At 35.0% G+C, this 17,472-nt stretch overlaps 3 protein-coding genes across 4 annotated transcripts; 2 read left to right on the top strand and 1 right to left on the bottom strand.

The window, feature by feature from the left end:
* Positions 1-3,924, top strand: LOC139842908 (BIIDXI-like protein At5g11420). Its single transcript, XM_071833005.1, has 3 exons — positions 1-76; positions 2,635-3,150; positions 3,392-3,924. Exons 1-3 carry the CDS (start codon positions 1-3, stop codon positions 3,922-3,924), a joined length of 1,125 nt encoding a protein of 374 aa, XP_071689106.1.
* A 2,059-nt stretch (positions 3,925-5,983) lies between these two features.
* On the top strand, positions 5,984-8,962 carry LOC139845592 (cytochrome c oxidase subunit 5b-1, mitochondrial-like). 2 transcript variants are annotated; one of them, XM_071835854.1, is made up of 5 exons: positions 5,984-6,212; positions 6,333-6,412; positions 6,536-6,586; positions 8,021-8,278; positions 8,650-8,962. In XM_071835854.1, exons 1-4 carry the CDS (start codon positions 6,083-6,085, stop codon positions 8,126-8,128), a joined length of 369 nt encoding a protein of 122 aa, XP_071691955.1. In that variant the 5' UTR covers positions 5,984-6,082; the 3' UTR covers positions 8,129-8,278; positions 8,650-8,962. The 2 variants fall into 2 exon arrangements, with proteins under 2 accessions (XP_071691955.1, XP_071691954.1); XM_071835853.1 differs by having other exon boundaries at positions 6,536-6,590; positions 8,025-8,278.
* Positions 8,963-9,990: 1,028 nt separating this feature from the next.
* LOC139845591 (monothiol glutaredoxin-S15, mitochondrial-like) lies at positions 9,991-14,841 on the bottom strand. The gene is made up of 7 exons (XM_071835852.1): positions 14,764-14,841; positions 14,550-14,646; positions 14,062-14,196; positions 13,572-13,671; positions 12,775-12,841; positions 10,308-10,386; positions 9,991-10,209 (listed from the first exon to the last, which is right to left on the bottom strand). The coding sequence occupies exons 2-7, from the start codon at positions 14,622-14,624 to the stop codon at positions 10,165-10,167; spliced, it is 501 nt and encodes a 166-aa protein (XP_071691953.1). The 5' UTR covers positions 14,625-14,646; positions 14,764-14,841; the 3' UTR covers positions 9,991-10,164.
* Between the last annotated feature and the right edge of the window lie 2,631 nt (positions 14,842-17,472).

The raw sequence follows: 17,472 nt of genomic DNA, 5'->3' as shown, positions 1-17,472 counted from the left end.
ATGCAGAACCTCTCTGCATTCTTAGTGGTGGTGCTACTCTGTGCAACCTCCAATGCTGTTCTATCTTTCACTGACGGTGAGTTCTTATTAAATTACATTAATCGTCATTTATCATTTACTATACTAATATTCTTTGAGAAAATGTTACTGTAATTGATCGATTATATCACTTTCTTTTGTTTCATGGTTTTGTTAATACGAGTACTATACTGATTTATGTGGGGTGCAATGTGATCAATAAAGTAGAAAACTTAAGGCACGTTTCTAGTGACTTATTAACGCCATAAACAATCATTAGTGACACACTATATGTTAATAAGTAGAAAACTTATGAAGTTTGTTAAATTTTAAGCTTAGAATTTTTCTCACGACATTACGATAACCCTTAAAGTTTCAAGGGTTGTCGTTAAATAATTGATTGAAATTCTTATACACAGTGGTTACATATTAAGCACGTTAAAAGCTGTCGTTAAAAAGATTCTTAAGCTTGTTTTAGTGGTCCATAAATTTGAAAATGAAATTATATTTTTCTAAGCTCGTTTATTGATTAATTTTACATAGTTTTATAAGTTTTCTGTTTAAATACTAACGAGTTTTAATGATGCATAAATTTGAAAATGAAATTATATACGTTATTCTTTTCTTTTCTTTTTAACCCATATGTACGTATTTGTTGATAAAGTTGTGTAGATTTAAAATTATGCGGTCTTTAGATATGTGATGCATTTTGGACTTACTGGGCCGTACATATAAATAAAGCAGTCACAATAGTTAGCTTTGCACATGTTTGTGACTCCGTATAATTTTACTTGCTCTACTACATTACCCCCACAGATTATAATGACATGTTTCACTCTTTAATATTTTTGTTACAAAATTAAATGAATAATACACACTAAAACGTATTCCTAGATAATAGGTGTCATATTTTTATGTTATTATTCCTTTATGACCAATAGTTTCTTAGTATAATGTTACATAAATATAAAATGATACTACATCTTTTTAAGGCAATACTTCGTGTAGTTCAACTTGAGTGTCCAGTAGAGATTTTTCAAAGTTCGCACCACCACATTACAATATATTTTTATAAAAGATTCACAAGAAAGTTAATTCGACACTTTTCACAGATTGAGAACCAGGAATACATCATCATCTCTCCGTTCAAAGATTACTAATAATCAAAACATGTACTAAATTGTTTAAGAAGTAATTGATACATTATTATTTTTGCTAACTAGTATACGCAAAAAGTATTGGTATATCAATCATATATCATCCATATATATAATATATAATTCAATGAAAATTTATTTGTTGACTTTAGTATATTAAGCTAGATATCTATCTATGTACGTATTATGATTAAAACTAAATTAAAGCTACTAGGCTGTAACGTAACAAACATCTCGGATGCATTTATGATTTAAATAATACAGTCAATCTTTTTAACAATTGATGGTTAAGACAGTTTATTAACATGAAATTGTGATAAGTGTAAAAATCAAAGTAAATTAAAAATGATATAATGCCTTGATATACGAAATAGAATTCATATCGTTACAAATTTAAATGCTGACGGCCGTATTATATCAAATATAATACGGAGTATTTGTTCAATATATTTATTTATGAGTGATGTGTACGCAAATTTCACAAAGTCAATATATTTTGTCAAATTTAATAATGAAAATATAATACGGGGTATGTATCTTATCCTCAAACACTAAATTATGGCATATTTTGGAATTTGGTCCCTTACAAAATCTACATGTATTCGATCAATACATATGGATCCATATCCTTAAATTAAATGGAGTACTTCCAGAAAGATACAATGTATTCAAGTTAATCCAAATTTATGTTATTGTAATAGATAGGTCAGCAGAGTTAATATGGACAGAAGAAAATCAATTTATTAGTTACTAGATAACAGTTGTGATCTAATTATGAAGCCTTGTTATATTATCACAAAATACCTTAGATTTATACATCATCGTATAAATATTTTGCGAATGGGAAGCAAAAAAGTTAGAAACGATAAACAGGATATATCTATTTATAATGTGTAGCATTGACTCGATCAACTATGAAAATATATATACGGAGGATAATAATTGTAATATCTAATCTAATATTTAATATTACTGGTAAACACTTTATCGTCATGTGAAAATGTTGAATTTCTATATATATTCTTTATATACGTACCTGATGATTGAATTCAATTTGTAGACTGACTAGAATCTGGGTATGGCATTGGTAAGGTATCGCTCTGTTGGTAAACACTTCTTTAATGAACATGTTCGTCGATGAAACCAAACCAATATGTTCCATTCTTTTTCAAAAATTCGAGAAACAAGACAAAAACATTAGTACCATTCGTCACGTGATCTTTAGAACAATCCACGTGATGACATGCTGGCAATTGCTTTAGGTTTTTTCCATAACTGAAAAATTAGTGGCGAAAAGCAATTTGTCCACTAAATCATTTACTAAGCATATGCGCGCAGTAGCCCATATTAAAGACCATATTGTTCGGTAACACCGACCAGTTTGTTTCTTCACTTGATTAACAAGGATATAATCCTTAAACATGTCGTGCTTAACATGTCTTTAATCTTAAAATTTTAGGAATATTGCCAAATGGAGCGTTTGAACAAGGCCCAAAACCTCACCAGTTAAAGGGTACTAGAGTGATTGACCCAAAGGCAATACCAAACTGGGAACTCACCGGGTTCGTAGAGTACATTAAATCGGGCCAGACACAAGGAGACATGTTATTAGTAGTACCCGATGGAGCTTTCGCGATTAGGCTAGGACAAGATGCATCAGTAAAGACAAAAGTTAAGGTTAAAAAAGGGTTGTTTTATTCTATGACATTTAACGTGGCTAGAACTTGTGCACAAGAGGAGAAGTTGAACGTTTCAGTGTTGCCGAATTCAGAAGCCAAAGACTGGGGAATCTTGCCAATGCAAACCATATATAGTAGCAACGGTTGGGACACTTACTCATGGGGATTTTTGGCCGAAGCCAATAATATAGAGATCGTTATCCATCACCCGATAGGGGATGAGAAAGACCCGGCTTGCGGTCCTCTCATTGATTCCATCGCGTTGAAGGCCTTATTCCCTCCTAGAAGAACTAATGGTAAGAAAAAGGGTATTTTAGTCATATAATAAAACAATCTCCCTGCCCTTGGATATAGCAGGACAGTCTCTATCAATAGGTGGAGAAACGACTTCCATTTTTTGTAAAGTAGCGTAATAATTGTCTGCATCTCACTTTCCATGTACTTAACATTTTGGGATAGAGTATTATTGTTGTTAGTATTTAGTCTGAAATGTTAAAGTACGATATCTAATTGTCATTGTAAAATTGTGAAATGCAGTTAATATGTTGAAGAATGGAGATTTCGAAGAGGGGCCTTTTGTTCTACCTAAAACCGACAATGGTGGTGTTTTGATCCCTCCTAATATCGAGGACGACCATTCACCACTTCCCGGTTGGATGATCGAGTCACTAAAAGCCGTGAAGTATTTAGATGCCGAACATTATGCCATCCCAAAGGGTAAAAGAGCCGTAGAATTGATTGCAGGAAAAGAAAGTGCGATTGCCCAAGTAGTCATGACTACCCCGGGCAAAGTGTATGCACTTTCTTTTCTTGTCGGTGATGCTAACAACGGTTGCGTGGGGTCCATGATTGTTGAAGCGTTTGCGGGTAAAAGTACACTTCAGGTACCTTACGAGTCGAAAGGTAAGGGTGGGTTCAAACAAGCCGTTCTTAAGTTCAGGGCGGTAACTACACGTACACGAATCAGGTTCTTGAGTACGTTTTATCAAATTAAAGTCGACGGTTCGCTTTGTGGTCCGATCATCGATGATGTTAGATTGGTCGGTGTCCGATATGCTAAACATGGTTAATTTGCTTTAATTAGTTCTTTTGTGATATCTTCAAAAGTGTGTCATGAGGATGCCTGATCATTTCTGGTTATGTTTATTTGCAACGATATTTTGTTATTATAGTATGATATGATATGATAATGTTGTTAAAGTGTTTTATGGATGTTACATGAATTGATAAATCGAGACAGTTATTTAATGACTAATCTAGCTCTTACATTGGTAAATGATAACGTTTACCACTTTACAATATAAACTAAAAATTATTTTCGAAACATAAGTGTCAAACACTAAGGATTATCCATACAATATCCCAAAATGAACCATATGTAACGACAACAACATTATCAAACTTTGGTAAAAATATATAGATTGGCAAGGACATGTTAATCTCGTGTTGTTTTTGGCAACCTAATAAATGCACCACGTAAGAGGCGGATGCATGTGAAACACCTCCATCGATTACTCAATAAGTGGCAAGTCGTTAGCTTAAATCTCGAGTCAGAGAAGTAAATTCTGGACGTAACATACAAAGGGATGGACAGGTGTCTATTTTAGCAAAAACTTATAAATATGGGCCCCTAGTTTATTTGGTAATTGGTATCACCGAGCTATTAGCTTGTTAGTCACCGTCAAACATAATTAGTTCATCAAAATGTATTAATTGATTGTATTGTACCACTTTTTTATTAATTTTTTTTTCTTTTTCGGTTTAGTAAATTTGAATAGTGAATTAATTATCACCCTTTTGTGACATGATAAAGTGAAACTATTGGGCATCCAAATTTAACTAGAGTAATTAGCCTCTACATATAAGGGCCTTACAAAGGATAATCTCATCTCATAATTTTAGTCTAGTGACGTGTGAGTTACAACAAATCTAGAGATTATATCATTATATGGACTCGTGGATTCAACCTTAGTGGAAGATACTGTCAAAATGGGGAAATTGTTCAAAACACACTTTTTTTTAAGGCTTCAAACAAAATACATTTTTTTAAAAAAAATTGTCTTTTTACACCATTCGGTAGACGGATTTTCGTCTACCACCTTTATCTGTCGTCTACTACCATTTTTACAAAGTAGTCGACGGTGAGATAAAGGTGGTAGACGAATTCCCGTCTACTGGCAGGGTTAGTAGACAGCGAGAACAAAGCAGTAGACAGACATTTACAAAGTAGTCGACCGTCTACTGCCTTGTTGTTGTTGTCTACTGCCTTGTTCTTGCTGTCTACTGCCTTGTTAGTGTCTTCCGTCTACCACCTTTATCTGTCGTCTACTACCATTTTTACAAAGTAGTCGACGGTGAGATAAAGGTGGTAGACGAATTCCCGTCTACTGGCAGAGTTAGTAGACAGCGAGAACAAAGCAGTAGACAGACATTTACAAAGTAGTCGACTGTCTACTGCCTTGTTGTTAATGTCTACTGCCTTGTTGTTACTGTCTACTGCCTTGTTGTTGCTGTCTACTGCCTTGTTAGTGTCTGTCTACAGCAACAACAAGGTAGTAGACAGCAACAACAAGGCAGTAGACGGTCGACTACTTTGTAAATGTCTGTCTACTGCTTTGTTCTCGCTGTCTACCAACCCTGCCAGTAGACGGGAATTCGTCTACCACCTTTATCTCACCGTCGACTACTTTGTAAAAATGGTAGTAGACGACAGATAAAGGTGGTAGACGGAAATCCGTCTACCGAATGGTGTAAAAAGACAATTTTTTAAAAAAAAATGTATTTTGTTTGAAGCCTTAAAAAAAAGTGTATTTTGAACAATTACCCGTCAAAATGTGTGTGATTGTAAAAAGGTCTGAAAAATAAAAAGGCTAGTTGCATCTAATGGGCTACCCTGGGCTTTTTTACATGGTCATCTCTAACTATATTGGGTCAACTTAAAAATATTGTAAAAAGCCCAAAAGCCCAATATACTACAAGTTCTACATGGTTGGGTCTGAATATAAGAAGACGACTTAAATTACCGTTTCCGTGCACCCTCGAACACAGGATCATATTACCCACACTGCTCGCACAAACCCCTAATTTCGCTTTAATTTCTATATATTTCATTTTTTCCACTTTAAAAAAATTCTTTCACGTCGTGTTAAAAAAAAAGAGACTAAAGTTCCGGTCGCCCATTCAGATCAAAAGCATCCGAAAACCTAGGGTTCCGGTGAACGTGAAACCATGTGGAGACGAGTCTCATCTAAACTATTAGCTCTACGATCTGCCGCCGGACCAAATCGTATCTTTACTCCGTCGCTTTCTCAGGCGACTCTCCGTCCGTCCGCGACTATCGTATATCGTCATTTTTCAGGTATCTATTCATTTCACCTCAGATCTGATTTAAATTCGTCTTAATTTTCTGATATAAATTCGTATTTATTTATGTTTTTACGTTTTTAATATATATATTTGCATCGTATGTATACGATAGGAAATGTTTCTAAGAAAGTTGAAGATGTGATGCCTATTGCCACTGGTCATGAGCGTGAAGAGCTTGAAGCTGAGCTTCAGGTTATTATTATTTTTTATCTAATGGTTTAATTAATGAATTTAGGTGTATGCATATAATTGTTGTTGTTTTGATATTAATAAATTGAGGTTAATAATGATTGTTAATTGTTATGTGGTAATTAGGGACGAGATATTCTGGATATCAATCATCCTGAAGGTCCTTTTGGTACCAAGGCAAGTACAATTGTAATTGTAATTTAGTCAAGATGATTATTATTTGGATGTTTGTTACATCTAATGAAATGTGTCGATGATTTGAATGATTGTACTTTGCAATTGCTGAAGCATCAAATCGACGTTAACTAGAATTAGTATGCGAAGAATATTTTTGTATAGCAGACGAGGATTAACTAGTAGGTGAAATTGTAAATACAAATATTATTAATGTTCTACTAGTCAGTATAGTTACATTTATTTTGTGAGTAAAAATATAAATTTCAAGCATTCATGAAGTAAACGTTAGACTTTGTGACAGATACTTGGATATAAATGTGTGATTTAACTGCTTGCTTGGGGATACATTACTTTATAATATTACTATAACTCATATCACATTGTTAGTATTACGATATGTTTCCATATAACTGTCCTTTTTCTGTAGTCATATGTTAACCATGAATTGTATGGTTATTTATGTTGTATGTTTGTTGAAAGTGTTATGTTGTATGTTTGTTGAAAGTGTATCTTTGCTCTAGTATTGTACCCTCGCTAAGAATTACGTTGTACATTACTGGTCAGTGGACTTCAGAGAGGGCACATGATCATTACAATTCAGTTTTTCATATGCAAAACAAGGGTTGCAGTATAGCTATATGAAATTATGAATTAGAAACTATCTAACAATGAAGTAGCTTTGCTTTATTTTCACAGGCCCCATAAAAAGTTTCAGGGTAAACATATTAGTTGTAGATAAACTTTCATAAGTCTTTGTTAACAAACTGACTCGACTTCAGTTTCTCAAAAACGAGTGTGTGAACACTCTTAACTTATTCTTTTGCCACAATAAATCTGGCATTTCTACCATATTTTCTCATGTTATTTCTCCTATTTCAGACACCGCAAATCTATGACCTTAGCGTCTAGTTTTATCCTCATTAGGCCTTCAGAATTTTAGTCAACTTTACAATAACTTATTGATTCGTATCAACAGAAACAACAAGTTAGACATGATAAAGCAATCTGAAGTAAACTTAAATATGGGTTTCTTGATTAATTTAAAGCAGTATATTTTCGGTTCTAGCCACCTACAATAGGGTCACTCTGTATCTGTTCAGGCTGTAAACTTGTAGAGAAAAAAGCAAGAAGTATTCTTGTTGATCTTGAAGTCTTTAACTGTATCAAGAAATCAAATATCGACTATTTAATGCACCATACATGGCTTTAGGTTCCAAATCATCTCGTTATTACAAGTTTTTTCAGAATTATAACATTTAACAGTGTCTTCAATCCATTATATACACCAGCTTGGTGGGTTAAATAATTAAGAACACTTGGATAATACATCTACCAAATTTAAGAAAATAACGAAATATGAACTTATCTAACCTATTTTTAACCTATGAACTCTTGCTGAAGCTTATGTCTCGTCTGCTGTTTTGTTGCCTCTAGGAAGCTCCTGCTGTGGTCAAATCTTACTATGATCAAAGAATTGTTGGTTGCCCTGGGGCAGAAGGTGGTGAGTTCTTTTTCTGTAACTCTGTGGATTGTATGATTTGACTTCTTAAGGCTCAGTAGCGTTATGCGTGTGTTATATTTTACTGATAGTTCTTTGTTTTTCAACATAAAGAGGATGAGCATGATGTTGTCTGGTTTTGGCTAAAGAAAGGCGAGCCACATGAATGCCCAGTATGCTCACAATATTTCAAGGTTGGTGCTGCTTAACCCTTTAGGCAATCATAACTTACGGCTTCAATATTGAATTCATATCATTCCTAACATATATAGTACTCCTGATAATCTACCTTTTAAACCTGATATCTTTCTACATCAAAAAATTCTTCATTTGGGTTAAACGAGTGTTTTTTTTTTTCCAGGAAAAGTAGTAATCAAACCCAACATTCTTGTAATTGGTCAACTTTATAACCACCATTCATGTATCAAAGATGTCTTGTTTTCAATAATATACCTTAAAAGAAATTTTGGGGGTTCTTTGTATAATTCAAATTTTACACTTTTTTGGGCCTCAAGATTTGCAACATTTGCAAATTATTGATTAGCGATGCTTCTGTGTTCTACAGTTGGAAGTAGTGGGCCCCGGAGGACTTCCAGACCATCTTGATGAAGACGAACATGGACATCATCACTGATTGCATTTCCACCTTTAGTATACCGGAATAAATATCTGGTGAGATAACAAGACTATGAAGTTATGCAGCATCAGGATCTTAAGGGTCTTGCGTTTTGTTTGTTTCATATGTTTACTGTTGCTTTTTGGCTGTGAATCTGATCATGCATACAATTTTTTACTCCGTGAATTCTTGGATTTGGGCATGCCATATATTCCAATTGTGGACGCCATTGCTTAAATGCATTCAAAATAATTATTGGCAAGTTTTAGGCTTTTTAGAGATTCTTTAATGTTACATCATCATAATGTTCGTGTGTTTGAATCCCTATGCAGTCTTGCTGTTAAAACTGTCTTAGGTACTACGATGTTGTGTTACTTGTACAATGTTCTGAAGTCAAATTAACTCGGTACTTTTTCAGCTTTTTGACAAATAAAACAGGAATAAATTGACTATCGAATTGTCTCTTCTCTTAGACAACTCAATCAAAAGGGTTGTGATGTAACCATCTCCGTTTAGCTGATTTAGCTGAGTGGTTAGACTCAACAGAGAGATTTCATAATGTAATTGTTTTGCAATTGGTTATGTTCTTTTTGAGTTTCTTGCAAATGGTGGGTTCTGCCCATATTTAGTAAAGTTCCCTCGAGGTTTCTTTCTAGCGGGTGTAAAAGCGAGCATGATCTGCGATTTCCTGACTGGATTGGTGACTTATTGCCTCCATCGCTGATCTTAATACTGCCTTTCAGAAAGAAAAAAAAAAAAAAAAGGCTGCAATGTGTGTGTGTGTAGCAAAGTGAGTGCATAACTGGGTATGATGTTTTGGTGGACGGTTAAAATGAGGATGTCTTGGTCTATTTGAAATTAGTTAAAACGCCGATACAATGAAAGTGCAATGTTACTCGATGAATTCTAAAATCACTCGTTGAAAGCTTCAACATGTCTTTATTAAATGAACGTGTTAAGATTCAACGCGTCTTTATCACTCGTTGAGTTGTATTTTTAATAAAAAGTCAAATCTCCAAATCTAAGTCCTAAGAAACCATTTCGATTTAAAGATAGTTAATTTAGTGTAGCCAACAAAACTTTTTGTGTGTGTTGAATTGTTGCCTAGCATCTGGCCAAGTAGATCAATATTGGGGCACTCGGACTGTCGGACATGATTATGCTACTACGTATATCAAGTTGAACTAGTAATTTTGGTCTCCAAAGGCATGCACAATAAGGGTTTTCAGCAACCATGAGGGGTTGTTTTGCTTTCACGTAAAATTCATTTCTAAGTAACATATCTGAAACACAAAAGAATAAAATGTCAACAGTAAAATTACCTTATTTTACACTCATGGTTAAAAAATGCTACGAATGACACTCTAGAAATCACAAAATTAATATTGATACCGTCTTCAAAAACATGAATACATGATAACGGCAACATTGTTCAGAACATGAGCAAAAACGAGAATGACCACTCTACTCTGAGGATATTGTCTTTAGCTTCTCCTTCAGTTCCCCGTTCTGTACAAAGCCAATAGAATTATAAGCAGCATGTTTGTCACACCGTAAAACAGGTTAGATACAATATAACATGATTGACAAAAGATGCAGAAACTCACCTGATGCATATTGAGGATAATGTCCGATCCTCCTATAAATTCTCCATTGATGAATATCTGAGGAAACGTTGGCCACGTGCTGCACAAAAGAGTAAACAGATTAGAGGTGGCCTTTTAGATTGTGAAGAAGAAATGGTCAAACAAGCCCAAAGCATCCAAAGTGTATATGAATCTGTATGACCTCATACCTAATAGAAATGTTCACTTTTTATCGTGAATATGTATAGCTTTTTTTGGCCAAAAAAACATTAAATTAATAACAAACGGAAATACTTCAACCAAAAGATGAAGCTCCGGGCAACATACAAGCGAAAAACATATAAGCTCAAACCTAAAAACCCAATAACAGCAACTAGAGCTTACAAAACTCAAACAAAAAGACAAAAAACCAACTCAGAAGAGATACATCAAACCATGGACCGAAGAAAACAACTAACCCAATCAAACGAAGACACCGAAAGATTAAGAACCATCTAAGCAACACATAACAGCACAACTACACAAAAACAAGACCAAATCTATATGTCCTTCACCAATTTCCGAGAAGTTTTTCAACTCCTTGCCATGGACCGGTCTACGTCTATGGGTCTTTTTTTTGTTTTACCGGATTCTTAATCGGGTCACTTGAATTGATGAGGATCGCATCCACTTTTACGGCTCGCATTTGTGCCATCATCTCGTCAAATTTTTCAAAAGGAGACTCCGATATGGGGGGAGGAATTGTCGAACTCGAGTCTTCAATCACAAGCTTTTTGCCGTTAGCTTTGTTAAATTTAGAAGCGACGAAAGCAAAGTCCTTCGAACCATTTGATCCCCCACAAAAAATCTACAAACTCATTCTCAATCGGAACCAAAGGAAAAACGAGGTACCAATTTCTACATCCACGGATGAACCACAAACAACGGAAGGAACCGAATTCGAAACAACCACATTAACATCAACCAATTGGTTCAAATCATCCGAGACCTAACTAGGGACCTCCCAATAAGCATATCTTAATAAGTAGACCGTGAATCCGATTGATTCAAAACAAACGAAGCCGATTGATTCGATACACGAGGAGATTGCAAGGCTATGGTACAATGGGGATCCAACCTAGACTCACAATTTAAATAACAACAATCCATATCAGTATCACCACTATTTTTATCACCGCAAATTTTAACACCACCAGTTGGTTTCAAAGTCGCAGAACGGGTCGAATCAAAAGGGTTAGTCACCAAATCCTTAGCCACGCATTCCTGCTCAATCGAAGCATCGATTGTAACATTCTCGATGCTAAAAGGCACTTTTAACACATTTGATCTCATTGCTTGGTCAACTACCTTGTAATGGTTGGCATAAACACCACATCCGACCGATCGATGCCCCGGAAACAAGGCACATACAACACACCCAGATGATCCATCACACGGAAAAGATGACCCCTCTAGCGGAAGCTTTTCACCATTCCAGACCGACCGGTTGGACATGGCGAGCAGCTCCGAAGGAAATGCGTCGTTAAGCGCCCAAAAAACGGAACCACCATTGGAAAATTCATTGAAACGGTGTAAAAAAAAAAATCCTAATTGCCATTGTTTCTAAACTCCTTAATTACATCGTACACCTAAGGACTAGACAATTAAAAGAACACGAAAGCAACTCCGAGTTTCATAAATTCGCAAAATGCTTTTGCAAAGAAAGCAACTTTACCAAGATGTCTCATCATCTCCAAGATATTTTCAGACGAAAAGTATTTCGCCGGAATACCGGAAACGGAGATCCAAGCATGTCGAAATAAATTTTCGGAACGACGAATGGTTCAATCAATAGCAGCCCATCAGTTAAGGGAAGTTCAGAAGTAAGCTTTTTCAAGCTCTCGCTTTCATTGCAAAAACCAAAAAGCCGAAAGAACCCCTTTGCGTGTATGGTTAGCGGAGACACCACTCGGGATAAACAAGCCGCCAATTTCTCGTTCGAGAAAAGCAAATAACAGACCAATAAGACGCTGAGATTCAACTTATCAAGAAGATCAAAGTTGGTGTTTAAGTTGGCCCTCACAATCACAAAAATAGGTTTCAGATTTGGGACCATAAGGAGATCGAGATCAAACCCACAAAATTCGTGTAACCGAAAGGAGCAGACCCATTCAAAAGAAAGCACGTCAGCAGCAGCGACTGAACTAGATTCAAACGTCACGAAAGTGTATTTACGTTCGTGGCTTAGGGCTACGATTTGAATTCAACCACTAAACCAAAATTGCCAGCCACAGGATGTTGGTTGAAGATGAAGTTCGAAAATTTGAAAATGGAGAGGGGGTGGGGTTCCCATTAGGGGGTAAAGGAGCTGTTGGGAGCATTTTGTACAGACGTTAGCTAATTTTTGGATCCCGTATTCAATGTATTAATGATTACAATAAAGAAAAGGACAAGAAAAAGTGCAATTGCCGTATGCTATGTGAATTAATTGCAAGTGAAGTGCTTGTACCTGAAAGCTTTTACGGCATTCTTAAGCTCAGGGTCTTCCAATATGTTTCTAGAATGTATAGGAACTCCTGCAAAAAGGCACCCAAAAGGAAATATTTGTAATTTGTAATGAATAAGATAAAATAAGTCCAATTGGCAAGAAACATAGAATTGCATTGCTGATTTTAAAATGTATTAATATTTGGAAATTGTTAAGAACGAAATTCCTACAACATATTGTTAGAGACTTGCATTTAGTAGAGGCTATCAAATCAATCAATATTGATTTTTTTAGTTAAGGAAAGCCGTGGATCAACTTCGGTATGGATTCAATTGACATTAGGATTTCATTGTACGATTACAGAATCAATAATACAATTGTTATATTGATTCAGATGTGTTCTTATTGTTCATCATCATACTTATTCTTCACATTACAAAAATAATGCCGTCTTTCAAAATACTTATTTACATGACCAGAAATATCTCATCATCTCCAAGAATCCATAAATCATCAAGATGGAGAAAACGAAAATTTTCACAAAATAAACGAAAATTGTCAACTACTGATCCCTAGAACCAGATCATAAAACACTTACTTTCCTAATCTTAAGAAATATTTTTTTTCTTTCCATCTACAAAATTGGAAACTAAAACAAGGTAGTGTAGACTTCAAAGAATGAAACTATTTTTAGAGAAATATAACACCTTTATGTAAGACATAATTAAATTAATTACTCCGTATATAATTATTCAGTGATATAATATAATTAATTATTCAAAGAGGAAGTAAATATATATGATCAATAAAGCACTTACGATATTGACTCAGTACTCTCACTGCTAACGAGCTGAACCCACAACGTGGTTGTTCTGGATCCCCTTTCATGTAAATCATCACACTGTTATCCTTCACATCCTGCACAATGCAACCTAACAAATGTAAATTTTTTTATTTTTTTGGAAAGCTAGGTTTGGAATAATGACGGGGATCGAAAAACACCCACCCAATCATTTTCCACACAGACGCGGGCGGAAACCCGAACCGCATAATAGGGACCCATTCCATCAAATCCATACGGGCATGTGGATCGAGCCGAATTCCTTCGTACGGATCGATAAAACCTCCCTCACGGACTTTTTACAGAGCCAGGATTGAAACCTTTGACCTCAACCGTGCCCAGTACTCAAGGTATTGGGGATGCCCATTGGGCCACGAAGGCAGTTCGACAAATGTAAATATAACATTGACATAGAACTTATTAATACTAATAAGACGTTTATAACAAACTCAACAACAACCACTAACCTGCTCAACGATGTCCTTCAGAGTAAGATCAGTATTCTCCAGCTTATTAGTAGGCTTAAAATCATCATGAGTATCAGGATCATTTGGCACACTTGTCGAAAACCGCATCCCCTGCTGCAAAAATGCTCCAGAGACCTAGCAAATTAAAACAGACATGCGTCAAGCTTCAATATTTTATATTATTATAAATAGGTGTCTTACACATCAAAAGTATCATACTATTGTACTATTTCCACTTTTAGAAACTTCTAAAATTGGATTAACCCTAACGAAGATACTTATCCTATGAGTAATCAATCAATTACGGAGTAATTTGCAAAGCCAAAATACCTATTATAAATGCTAAACCAAAGTATATTTCATACCTATACATATAATTACAAATTCTAGCCCTAAATTGGAATTGGAACAATATATTATTATTATAAGGCTGCAATATTATTTATATCTAAATCTAAATAAATACTCCTTATATTTATAAGACATACCGATGCGGATGCACTAACAGATTGAATTGACCTAAATTTGTTGAATAGCATATTTGATAACGCCTTAGTTGCCATCTTATTCCGAAGATTGACGATTCTGTATCAAACCAGATAGAAAAAATAATAGTATTAACTAATTAATTATCGAATCATTTCCAATAGAAAGAAGAAAATGATAATGACTTTAGAATATAAAGATGAAGGAAAGTGTTACCAGTACAAAGTGGGATTTATGGACAATTGAATGTTTTTTGTGTTTTTCGTTTTCTGGTTTCTCGCGATTGCGTGTTCTTCATTACCACCGAGCAAATGAACGAAAGGTATATATATATGTATGCTGCAATTGGGTCAAAAAACGTGATGCTGTTAAAAAGCCCAAAACTAGAAGTAAGCCGAACGAGAAATGGGCTTTTAGAAATTCTTTATAAGGGGTGGTTAAGGGGTTTTCAAGGATGTTTTGGCATTCAAAAGTTTCATGTTATCATGGCGGTGTATTTGGTGTAATTAGATGACTCTCGATTCGGTTTCTTGAAGTTGGTTTGCGGTAAGTTTGCCGTTGTTTTTTGATCTTCAGTGGTGGTTGGTTTTGGTGATAGTAGGTAAATTGGGGGCGTTGATTGGTGAGTTTTATGCGCATGTTGTTCAATATACGTGTTTCGTTTGTAAGTTTATTGTATTAAGTTTGTCACGATTTGTGAAATATTTGGTTGGTAGTGCATCAATCAATGTAATTGATTGTGCAATAAATCTAGGTCAAGAGTTGTCTCAACTTGCCAAACACATGTGAGCACTGACTGAAATTTGACTAACTCTCGTTAATGCGAGTATTTGATGTCAACAACTTGTCTTTCAAAAAAACGATAAAATTATACCTCTCATGTCGATTGTGGTTGATGATGGATTAAAAGATAACTTCTATTGTATAGCTCGAAATCATATAACCTAATTTAGAGGATGCTGGAATTGTGTGAACCTTAATTACATCTCAGTTGAACATCTCAGCAGAGGGATTGTGAGAACCCTAATTGCATCTGGTTGAGTGCTTAGAAGAAAAATAATATAGGGATCATACATTAATATACCAATATACCAAATGGTATTACCTACCTGACGGTATATATCCTGATTGGGCGGCTCTTATCAAAAGGTGGTCGTGTCCTGCTGATGAACAAAGGGCTAAATTTACTAGATTTCAAGTGGTGGCACGTACTGATGTGGAGAGGGAGTTTGGTGTTCTTCAAAGTGGGTTTCATATCTTGAAGATACCTTCACGTACTATGAAAGTGAACAAGATGAGTATAGTGATGATTGTTGTTTAATTCTTCATAACACATGATTAAAGAAGACAATGGATTCACACTTACTCCATCCGAGGAAGATCTCTTATTCGTGACCAAGATAACCGACCTCGACGAGCTAGAGATAGAGGTCGGGATCAAGTAACAGTTAGTAGGGGTACGAGATAAGCGGGTTCACGATCAACTCACAAATGGTTTAGTCGAGCACATGTGGGCACTTCCTCCTATTTTTCGAACTTTGAATGCACTTTAAATATTTATGTTACTCATGTAATTTTTATTTGATGCATTTTAAATTTCAATTGATGTAATTTTAAATGATTTTTGAATGTAAACTTTAATTTTGTTTATATATATATATAACTAGAAACCACAATCTACAACCTTAGACACTAACAAAGAAACCAATAAACAAACAACAAAAGAAATGTATGAATACATATATAATCACAATTATTGTTTAATTACAAAATACATATTATGAGAATATACACCACCGATCGCCCGAACTCGATATTGTCTTAGAACTGTGACATTTATAGCCAGGTCAAACATACATGGGTAGACCTGACCAACGGGGCAGGTTGAGTCGGGGATCTTATGGGTTTGGGTTAAAACGGGTCATGGGTCAAACCGGTCAAATTTTTTATACGTGTCAAATGGGTAGGGTTGGGTCGAGAGCCAATGTGCATACATGAATGTCTCTTGAATTGTATTCCTGATGCAACTCTTTTAGAGCTTAAATTGCACTGGTGTCAATATAAGTAACAGCTAAAAATACATTAGATTAGATGAATCTTTATTTTAGCATGACATGAAACTTCAAAGAAAGTCTGTAAATTTGACACGAAAATATAGATATTGAGGCACCAAATCAGAAAAGATCTATCCAAATGTGTATGTGATGACAAATATCTTTTAAAGGCAACGCCCCAAAGTTGTAAGTATGAGATTATATAGGTTGTGTTGGCAAAATAAATCGGTGAAATTACAGTTCGAACAATTAGAATGCCATTGTATATGTCCAAATCTCTGGGTATTGTTGGTTTTTTCTATACACGGCGGAAAATTTATGTTATAAAAAAAATTTGGCGTTCCAAAGAAAAGTTTCATGATAATATTTATATATTTTATAAGCTTACCAATATGTGGTTTGCTGATTCATGGATCAAGAATGCAAGAGAAAAACATCCGATATATCAAAATCCGAAGCACTCAATCAAACCTATATATTTTCCGTATAATTTCCCCATCACAACAACGGGTCAAGTTGTTTGGACAAATTTCATGCAGTTCGGAAAAAAAAAAAAAAATAAGTTGTTTGGACATATTGAAAGCAAGAAGTGGAAATTTTGATCCACTTACCTTCAGATGGGTTGATTTGGGTTGTATTCACTTCAAAAGGGGGACGTCAAATACTCGCTATTTGCTTGAAATGGGAGCAGGTTAAGAGTTGAAAGTTACCTAAAATTCATCTTTAATGCACACAAATGTAAATCGATGATTCTTATGATCTTTACCTCAGAACAAGAACTCCAAGCTTTTAAAATTCTCCAGTCAAGATGATAGCAAAAGAGCATCTCGACTATCTGTTTGACAAGTCAAGATGTAACATGATCAACAGT

This window comes from Rutidosis leptorrhynchoides, chromosome 4, assembly GCF_046630445.1.
Source record: "Rutidosis leptorrhynchoides isolate AG116_Rl617_1_P2 chromosome 4, CSIRO_AGI_Rlap_v1, whole genome shotgun sequence".
Lineage (NCBI taxonomy): Eukaryota > Viridiplantae > Streptophyta > Magnoliopsida > Asterales > Asteraceae > Rutidosis > Rutidosis leptorrhynchoides.
Note: the sequence above shows the minus strand (reverse complement) of the source record. Positions and strands in the feature narration are given on the sequence as shown.